At 36.4% G+C, this 10,950-nt stretch overlaps 1 protein-coding gene across 4 annotated transcripts in view; it reads left to right on the top strand.

Moving 5' to 3' along the window:
* Nucleotides 1,642-10,950, top strand: part of LOC109840368 — a 23,206-nt gene continuing 13,897 nt past the window's right edge. The window contains exons 1-6 of one of the 4 annotated variants that reach the window (XM_020408992.1): nucleotides 1,642-1,777; nucleotides 4,662-4,713; nucleotides 5,164-5,274; nucleotides 5,359-6,674; nucleotides 8,069-8,129; nucleotides 8,218-8,333. In XM_020408992.1, the coding sequence (XP_020264581.1) occupies nucleotides 5,362-6,674; nucleotides 8,069-8,129; nucleotides 8,218-8,333 (1,490 nt within the window). In that variant the 5' untranslated portion in view covers nucleotides 1,642-1,777; nucleotides 4,662-4,713; nucleotides 5,164-5,274; nucleotides 5,359-5,361. The remainder of the gene's footprint in view (nucleotides 1,778-4,661; nucleotides 4,714-5,163; nucleotides 5,275-5,358; nucleotides 6,675-8,068; nucleotides 8,130-8,217; nucleotides 8,334-10,950) is intronic. The other 3 variants (XM_020408991.1, XM_020408990.1, XM_020408993.1) reach the window with 3 other exon arrangements.

The following is a 10,950-nucleotide window of genomic DNA, read 5'->3' as shown; positions in this document are numbered from 1 at the left end:
ACATAAACAAACTGTAATAACACTTTTCATTTTTTTTCTTGTGTCTGACAGTCATTAGGGGCTCATCTGCAATTTATCAGTTTTAGCTAATTAGCGAAGAGTGAATTAATGCTGAGATACTGCAGCCTGTCAGATGTACTTCTAATGGGAGTTTAGCACAGAACTATCGTAAGGTTTTTTCCTGAGTTCAACAGTCATTAAGGGCTTGATTACAGTTTATCAGTTTCAAGTAACTAGCAAAGAGTAGTTCGGAGATATAGTGCATCATGTTAGATGTAGCTCTTCAAAAACATCAAATGAGTTGGCTTCTTGAAATCTACCTATTTAAAGACAATCATGATTGAGTAAAATTTGTCCAAAAAGGAAATTTTGGTCAAGTATCTGATACTTTTCACAAAGTCCAAACCCATTGAGATTCATTTATCAGTATCCACTCATACATATCGAGCATGAAAACGCTTTCCAGCAGAATGAGATAAAGTCTAAGATACTATGTATGAACAAAATCTTCATTGTGCTAGTGGCTTGTTTCTAAAAAAAAAAATTTTCTTGTAATGTTCTGCTATAATTAATCTGCATTACTCTAAATCCTAATTGTAGCATGTCTCTGATGCCATTGGCATGTGCAAAATTATCATTAACTTTTTCAAGGGGTTGTCAATCGCATTCCTCTCAAAGCTACAAAATTTGAACTTTTAATAGGGTTTTTAGATTTTAGTGGAAAAGTTCTTTCTTGTTTGATTATAAATCTGAAAGGTTACTAATCATTTAGATCATTTTTTGAGCGAATAAGGTGCCTACCGCCAACCTCTCTTATAAAATGAGAAATTTTCTCCAATGACTTATTTCATCACAAGCAATGGATCAACTTTCCATGTTCCTCTTTGAAAGTAGGGCACCAAAAGAAGTTGATACACAAAGATAGGAAATATGCACACTCAGTAACACCACAATTTCTGTACTTCCATGATGTTTAATGAACTTGTTTGCATTCCACCAAAGTGTCATTTCAATCTTATGAGCATTTTTGAATCATGTAAATGCTTAGTGCAAGAAACATATCCATATATTTACTAAATTTGTACATAGATCTGTTCCTTATCATTTTTCAATCAAAGAATGCTTCTTCAAGTTTGCATCTGATGTTCCTTTGAGCTATATTGGCAGGTTGGACATACTCCGAAACCATCGCTTACTTGTTTACAAATTTTATCAGAAAACCCACATGGGAGAAGAGTATTTTGAGTCGTTCATGGAAAGGAGTAGAGACAAAAATTCAGATACAATTAGAAGATTGTAACTATTTTCTACTTGACTCGGAATGAAACGCTCACATACGAGAGATGTTCTGATAGGATTTGTATTTTGATTGGTCGGAAAATATATTTTGCATCGAAACGGGCCTTACAATACAAAAAGTGGTAACTACAATTAAGAAAACAATAAGGAGAAGAAAAAAAAATGAATATCCCATAAAATCTTATCTCTTAAAAGATCTAACAAATTAGGGATGTGAAACAAATTCTTAATGGGACTTACTGCTGTTTGTCTGTTTATTTGTATATGCGTATATAACTTTTTATTTTTTCAAAGGCTGATTCAAAGCACTTGTACTATCCCCTGCCAAAAAGAAAAAAAAAACTGACATATAAAACCCCTTTGTCTTTTCTCTCTTTTTAACTGAGACGAGAAACAAAAACCAAGCCCTAGCCCTTGAGAAGAAATTGAGAGAGCGAGAGAGGGAGAGGGGGAGCAGTGATCCTCTTTGTTCTCATGGGTAAAATTTCGCCTCTTTCTTTTTCTCTTCAAATTATTTGCATTATATTTCCAGTATATGACATAAAATATTGTTTATATCCATGTTTATATCAGTATTTGATGATTGCGTGTATCAGGAAATATCAATATTTTCATTATTGGGACCTTTTAGATTGTTGGGTTTGTGCACAAACTCTTGAAACCCTAGATTAGGAGTACTATAATTGGGAGAGATGATATTTTTGTTGGTGAGGACAAGAATCAAATTTTTGAGAGAAAGGTTGACTCTTGGGTTTTTTCTTAGTTGCATGTTTACCAAAAGTGTCAGTAAACTCTAGTTGAATTAGACGTATTCTAGTTTTTGATGGAGGAAGAAGATACAGCATTTGGGTAAATAGAGGCAATCAACAAAAAAGAGTAATAATAAAATGGGGATTCTAGGTTTATTTAAAAAAACTACTTCGAGATTGCTAGGCCATTGTTTCCAAGTTCAATTAATGCCACAAAAACCCATGAAATGTTGAACCCATGAAATAAGGTCCAAAAAGTTGTCTCCTTAGTGATCAATTTGGAGGATGGGCTGCTAAATACCCAAGGTACTCTTTGTTCCTTTTACTCTCCTTACCTAGTCTTATTTATTTTCTTACTTTTCATTCTGTCTGTTTGAATTTAGGCAGAAATTGATTTGTTTATTGGCCTTTTGGGTAAGTGTATACTAGAGCTATTTCTAAACATTAGAAACTAAAAACCAAACATTCCCAGACTGTAGATTTTAAAATTCCAATGAAATAACAATGAAACTGCCCAAGCGAGCAGTTACCTTGTGTTTTTCATAGGGGTGAACCAGCTGATTTAGGCACTCCAACCACTCGACCTATGCATTCTTACTGTCTCATAGAAATGTATGACAACAAGTAAAAGATGAAGAATAGAAACATAATGAAGTTTTATGGAGAAACATTGTCAATCTCCTTTTTATCTTCCACCACCATGCACTATCCCTAGGCTCACTGTAGGGTCATTTTTTTAGTGCCTACACTCACAATCTAGAAGTTTACTAAATGTATCTGACTATGCTTCTGTATAGAGGTCGAAATATTTATAGATTGGTCGGAATATCTGGGTATATACCCCTATTGAACCCGACTTACTTCAATAAAAAGAATAAAAAGCTCTGTTGGGTCGGATTCAGTTATGAATTCTAACGTCCCCACCCCATGCTCCCAATAACTCAATATAACCTTAATTTGCCTCTCCTTCATTCTCAGAAAATAGAATGTGCATCTTGCTGGGGAGGCAAGGGTGTCTGTCGCTTGTGGGCATAATGCTAATACTAATTTATTTATTTCTTCTTTATCCTCATTGTCTTTTCCTTTTCTTCTTCATCTCCAGCTTCTTTCACATTTATCACCTATTGCAATGTGGCAAATCCTGAAAATTTAGGATATGATACCTTGTGAATATGAGGACATCAATAATAATTGTGTGCTTGTAGATTATTGTCAAAAACAATGAACTAGTAGTTAAGGTTTTAAATGTCGGATGTCGGGTTCATGTCGGACGGTTGAAATCCATGTCGGATAGCGGAAATGTGGGATATATCGGGGGACATGGACTAAATATCGGATTGTCATATCGGGTGGTGCGCATATGTATAATATAATATCTTAAATGTAATCTAAGCATTCTTAAATTCAATATAATCATACTTTATAAATTCTAGAGGCAGCGCCGACGATGGGTGGATTCCGACGTCGCGGGGAGGCAATGACGGAGCTCTTCTTATTCTTCTTTGTCTGCTCGGGGTCCTTTGGATGAGTCACTGACCACCCTCTTCCCTTTATCCTGACGACGGGATACCCTGCCACCCTCAGGTTCGGTTGGGGTTTGGATTTCTGGGCGCAACGGGAGATGGACGACGGGGGTCCGAGATGGAGGTGGGGGAAGGGCGTCGTCGTTCACGAAAGGAGTGATCGATTCCAAAGTCCGCTGTAGCCCTAATTTTTCTCTTTTCTTTCTATCGGGTTCATAAGAAACCTTTAAACATGAGAACGGGTCAAACGGGCTTGAGTTTTTATCACTAAACCCAAACCCAATAGCAAAAAACAGATCTAAAAAAAAGGGTCATATCGGCCGATTTTTCAAGGCTGAAAAATCAGCCGATATGCCCGATATGACCCCGATATTTTCGATTTGGCCCTAAAAACCGACATACGAGTTGAAAACACCCATGTCATGTCGCTCAAGCCCTCAAACCGACATGTCGAACATGTCGGTCGACATTTAAAACCTTGCTAGTAATGGTAGTCAACAAACCACCATTTAGATATCATAAAATAAATTGAGGATATAAATAGCCTTATACAGGAAACTAAGACTAAATATGTCAGGAGATTAATTCAGCTAAAGATGATTTTTTTTTTTTTTTGAAATGGATGATCGGCAACATGCTAAAGATCACACAAGAAATGAGTGTTCTCATATAAAGCTGATGCATAAAAATACTGTTTAGACCTTGTGTGCTGGAGATCAATGTGCATGTTAGCTAGGAATGGTCCTATCATAGTTCAAGGAGCATAATCTACGATTGATAAAGTAAACCTGATTGAAGAAGTATAAGAATACAGTAACAGTTGCTAATTTGACAACGGGATGCCTTTTAGTAGAATTGAACATGATTCAAGTAGCTGACCTCAAAATTGGGATTGAGCTCTATTGTTTTCATCATTCTGGTGGTCATAGTTGTTTATAAGGTTGAATCTCCATAGTACAATTTTGCCTGCTAACAGCAAATAACTATTGATACATGCCAAGATTCTACCGTTTAGCCCTGAGTTTTCATTTCACATGTAAATTGAGGCATACTACTGATTGCTTTATTGGACAATGTGTGCTGTATGCAGGGGTTTGCCTTTGTGGTGCTTTGTTACCTGGACCTGGAAATCTTCAATCAAGGTTAGAGATATAAGATTATATGCATTCATTTGGTTTGCTTTCTTTTTAATTTGCTGAAAATTTAGCTTCTCTCACGATTATTGTTATTGGGTTTATGATGACTTCATTCTGGGACATGTACATCATCCCAACATTTTACATACCCCTAATGCCATGAGAAATTCACCATCACGGTATAGTAGGATTGGTGCATTGATTCATTTATGTAAGTAAGTGATGAAAATTATTTGTCCCGCATCCTCTATAGTTAATGCAGGACTGTTATTTTATGTTAATCTAACTGATTGTCGTAAATGGAAAAGCTTTGTATCTTTACTGCTTGATATCTTCTTTTACATTCCATATGTTGCATGCTCCAATTGTGTTGGACTGCAAATTAATTTTATCTCTAGCATCCTAATGTTAATGAGTCTATGCTCATTCCTTATTCTACACACTCCATTCATGCAGGCAGTGAGTTAACCCAAAACAGTTCATATGGATTCCGTCTTAGACTTTCTTCCCTGAAATATGCATGAGGAGGCATTATCATCCCTTGGGTTCTCTTAACACCAGGAACAGGTGATAATAATGTTAATTCAGAGAGCTCTTCCTAATTTTCTAGGCACTGAACTGCCTTTTGCATCTGATATTGGATAACAACAGAACATGGAGCTATTGGGTGATCAGTTACCTTGTGGTGAAATTTGGCAGAAGTCGTCGAGCAATAAACCCCCTTTGAACAACAGTGGAAAATCTACTACTAATGGGGAAGAAGGAAGTAAAATAACGTCCTCTGAAGTTGCGGAAATTGCAAGAACTAGTTCTGATATTTCAGATAAGGATATGTCCACCAACTTTGCATCTAAAAGGGATGGCTTTGTGTATAAACGGACGCGGCTGAGGAGTAACACTATTTTGCCGGATAAGGATAAGCTGACAAACTCTGCATCTAAATGGGATGGCTTTGTGTATAAAAGGAAGCAGCTGAAGAGGAACAATATTATGTCTGATAAGGACATGTTCACCAACTTTGCGTCTAAATGGGATGGCTTTGTGTATAAGCGGAGACAGCTGAGGAGGAACACTGTTACTTTGCTGTCAGAAAAAAATGCAATAGATCATGATGAAGGATGTAATGGTCATAATTCGAGTGTAGTTTCCACAGGCAATCCGTTGACAGTGCAAAAGAACGTTCTTCCCAAAGTTCCAGTATTCACTAAATGCGGTTCCTTCAGACAGTCTTTAGATTGTGGAAAATCATCAATTTCTGAGAACTATGTACAGAAATCCAATGTCACTACCGGCTTGCAGATTATTGGGGCAAAGAATTCAGCATTACTTGAGTCAAAGCAAAACAACAGACTTTTTGTGGTTGCTCTTCCAGCGGAAATATCTGGTATACACATGAGCTCTTCGTCATCAAAATCAAACACTGCACGACATTCGCCTATCATAAAGACTGAAGTAGACTGTGGGGAGTGCTCTTCATCAGATGCCATTGTGAAAGAATCACTTGAGGCATTCACCTCAGCAAGGGAGTACTGCATCTCTGTCCTAAGAGAGCATGGGCTTCTTGTAGGGATGAACACCACCCACACTTGTGCTTCTTCTGAAGTCCAGGGTGTCAATGATGATAACATTTCTCAACCTTGCAAAATTTGTGGTCTGCCAGAAAATCCACTGAAAATGCTAATTTGCGACCACTGTGAAGATGCCTTTCATGTCTCTTGCTGTCAGCCAAAACTAAAAAAGCTTCCAGTCGATTATTGGTATTGTCAACCTTGTTTCAGAGAAAGACCCAAGGGCTTGTTGGAGAAGAGTTCTGGAAAGTCAGCTAACATTTTGTCTGAGCACATATATAGGGAGTCAGGAGGCCTTATATCATGGATGTTGAGAGACAATGAACCGTATAAGTCTGATGTTCGAATTGGCACAGCTTTTCAAGCAGAAGTTCCTCTGTGGACTGGACCGATTTCAGAGTATGTCCGTCTAATATGTCGTGTTTTTAGTTCTCACTACTTTTATGTTTGTCAATGCAAAGAATATAAGCATAGATTTATATCAAAGAAAGTAAACTGCATGCCATGGCCTGCTGTGAAGTTCAATCGTATGGTGTCACTAGTTTAAGTTAGGGGCATGCATATTCATATGCATGAGATATTTCTCATGGTCCATGCATTTCATGTTCCTTTAGTTAGGTTTCTTCACCCCTCATTCCTGTTTGGAGGAAATATATAAAACAATAAGTCAGTTTCCTCATATCATATCTATTTCTCATAACTTCCTTTTCAGCCATCCGTTTTGAAAAGTTTTCTAATATACAATGGAAAAAAACAACATTACATTGGAAGTGTCATATTAGATGATTTACCCATTATGCACAATTCTAGACACTTTATGTTGTTTTGCATTAAAACAAGATATTCAAACCACATTGTTTTGAGGAATCAAAATTGGTCAAGGATCCCTGTTCCTTTTTTCCCTAAAATTCATTGCATCACTTACAAGTGACAACTTCAAACTCATTATTTCTCGTCACAACATAATATGGAATGCAGTACTAACCCTTTTTAGCTGCCTTTGCTTTTTGAACCTTGAAAACTAAGGTTCTTAGTCCTGCACTTGTCTTTATCGACTCTCAAGTATCTGCCATTAACAGTGTTTTAAGAATTGGCTGATTTTATCGATTTATCGTCGATATATCAGGTTTGGGCGATGATTGTTTTGGCCGATTTTTGCTGATAGATCGGTGTGCATCTGATAAAATGGCCGATTTCTCGGGGTCTAAAAATCACCTGATTTTCGACAATATACAATCAGAGTGAACTGTTTTGGGTTTGGAGACAAAAACTCTCATTTTTCCATACCCGACCCACATTCATTTAATAAAAACAGCGCTATCCTATTCTATTCCACAATCCACTAAATAAAAACAATTGGTTAGTGATCCTAAACATGTGTTATTTACATATTGGTATGTTTATATATCATTAAATGTGCTTAGATTACATTTTAGGACATTGTACTATATATGCTCATCATCCGATATGACACTTCGATTTTTACTACTTATCCCCAATATATCCCAATAATTGGGATCCGATATGAATTTTGGATGTCTGATATATTTCCGATAACTGATAATTAACACTTTGGCCATTAGTGCATTCTAGGCTGTAGATCTTTGAAAGAAATTTACAATGAGATGATATAGATGTTAGAAATGTTCTCACTTTGTTTAGTCTCTTCTTTTTATACAAAATTTGTATCAGACAAACTATTCTTTTTTTGATAAATCTAAGTTGCTTTTTTTTGGGGGTGGTACCATTCCATTATTTCATGAGGTACTTTAATCTGTTGTTTTTCTATGTAGAGATTGTAACTATTTCAATGAACACTTGGAACTGGATCTTGCTGAATGTGCCAGTCTCAATGTAAGCTTAAGATTTATTCTGATAATGTATTTTGAATATGCTATCATGCCTTACGTACTTTCATTTAAGCATTTCATCTCATATGTAGGTCCGGAATTCTGAAAACCCATTACAATCTACCTCTTTTGGTAACTGGATTCAATGTCGAGAAGTTATACACACACACAGAAAAGACAAAGGCACTATATGTGGAAAATGGCGCAGGTAATTATTTATAAGAGTCGCTTTCGGAACATGATTATTTCCAGTGTTTTAATGTCTATAACTAGTATGTAAGAAGATTCAATTTGTTAGAATTTCATCCTGTTTTACTGATTACTTTGAGAACTTTTTCATATTAACTGATCCAGTTGTGTGACACTGGAGTTTGATAACTCCTAACCGATAAGTCCATGATTTTGCTTATGTATTTTAGTGGAAGAACAGATAGATTTGAGGAGAAACATATTTTCATTTGTTCTTTAATCTCAAACAATGTGATTTAAGTTGGATTATGCGTTTGTTGTGCAGACAAATATTGTATAATCTGGCATCTACATTTAGAAGAAATGATTTTGTTGGTTAGCTTTTTTTATACAGCACCAGTAGAGACATTAAAAGCAACCGAGCAAGTTAGTGGTCCTTAACCTGGCAATGTCTGGATGCTTCATGTGGTCACATATTATTATGGCAAAATATCTAACTATAATATATAGTGTAGCCTTAGAGGCTATATTTAAAGGTACACGGTCTAGCTGAGGTAAATGGTAATCTCAAATTGTGAAAGGTTCACATGGCTTTGCATGCCCGTCACAGTGCAGTATACATCTGAACTAGATCATGTCGTGTTGCATCATGCAGTCACATATCATTATGACCAAATGTCTACAATGGAGCCTTATATGTGGTATTTATAGATACATGTGATGTTTAGATGAGGTAAATAGTTATCTTAACTTACAATAGGTCCACATGCATCAGAATGCTCTCCATGGTGAAATATACATTACAACTAGCATCTTAATACATATTTAAATCTTGGAGTCCCTTGCCCTGAATTCAATCAAAGATTCTTAAGTGGAGGAAATGGGATTGAGTTTTTTTGATGAAGTCATAGAATAGAAGTCCAGGGAGCTATACATTCTTGAAAAGTGTTTTCAAAGTCATGGCACCGATTGATTTATGATTCTTTGAAAGCTGCAAGGTAAGTTTCGTAAGAATGCAGTTGCCCTCATCACATTTTTATTTGTGGTTGCCAGTATGCTTTGGAACATTTGGCAGGTCATTGTGATAATCAAACATGCTTTAAACTTCATTCACAAAAGAATAGGCGTATACAAGATGTTACAGAACATGAATCAGACCTAAATTGTAGATTACTTTGATCCTCATCAATTGTCAGGTAAAATATATAAATTGATACCACAATTCTCGCACCCTTTAACACCACTGGATGAAAAAAAAAGAACACTATTTACATCAATGAATAGGAAAACATGCACTTGGATCAAAAATTCGTGCTAGGTCCAGTAGGACCAGTACAACGAATGTTCATGTGTACTATGCAGTATACATATAGTCACCCAAACAGATGGTTTTCTAAGGGTGTTATCAGCTCACACATAATAATCGGAGACGTTCTAGCATTTACTATTTGCATCATATTTTCATTGCAATATATCCTTCTTATATTGAAATATATTAACTATTGGACCCTGTTTGGATTGAGGAGAATGAAGGGTGGGAAGGGAGGTAAAAAATCCACCTCGTTGGGAGTCTTTTTTGGAGGGGAATTAGAATGAAAAGTTCACCTCTCTTCACTCCCTATCAATGTAGCTTGGTCACCCCCAAACTTTTCTTTTTTCTTCTTTTTTGTTTTGTTTTGTTTTTGTTTTTGTTTTGTTTTGTTTTTTTGGTTGGGGGTGGGTGGGAGGGGAGGGTGAGGGGGGTGAAAGGGAGGGAGGGGACGCTTGTTTCCCTTCTCCTCCCTGCCCCAACTCCCAAACAAGCTGTTAGTGAGGAATTTGAATCATTATCCTTTTAAATTCTAATTGTAATCTAATCTGTGACACTGGTTTACCACATTATTAGAGAAAAAATTGTAACGCTCACCACAACTTCACAATTTTGGTGAAAGGGATCTTGACATGGTATTACAGCAAGTTAGCAATCCACATTCAATTGCCACCAGCCACGATTTAAAGCAGATTTAAAAAAATTGACACCCCTGCGTGAGTTCAGCCCAGAAAAAGGGCGCTGACCTTGGAAGAGGTGTAGTGGAAGTGATCTTTGACAATAACTTATTATAGTTTGTACAAGCCAACATTTTTACTCTTTTTCCACTAACCTATATTCTTTAATTTGTAAAAGAAGTGAATAAATATCTAAACTTATACATGCACATGTGTGACAAATGTACGTTATAATAGAAGTTTCTGTGCTATATAAGAAATAGTATAAATATTCTCTAATTTAGGGCATGAAACCTTGTCAGAGACTCAGAGATCATAATTGTAGAAAATGATCCATGTACTAAAGGTATTTTTGTTTTTCCTTTTCATTAGCATTTTTAATGTTTTCGGTTCAGTAGTTTTACAGTTTTACTATGTTAACTGGAACATTTCCATATTCTAGACCTAACAAAAAACTTGAGGTTGCTTCCCATCTGGGTGAAAAATCTGGTCTGCCTCTGTCTAAATAGAAGTCGTACACTGTCTTTCTCTTACTCCTGAGAAGCCTCCCTGTAAAATATTACTTCAGGCTATGACTTCTTTTTTTTCTTTTTTGTTGTGTGTGTGTGTGTGTGTGTGTTTTGTTGGGGGGGGGGGGGGGGGGGGGGGGG

This window comes from Asparagus officinalis, chromosome 5 (genome assembly GCF_001876935.1).
Source record: "Asparagus officinalis chromosome 5, Aspof.V1, whole genome shotgun sequence".
Classification (NCBI taxonomy): Eukaryota; Viridiplantae; Streptophyta; class Magnoliopsida; order Asparagales; family Asparagaceae; genus Asparagus; species Asparagus officinalis.
Note: the sequence above shows the minus strand (reverse complement) of the source record. Positions and strands in the feature narration are given on the sequence as shown.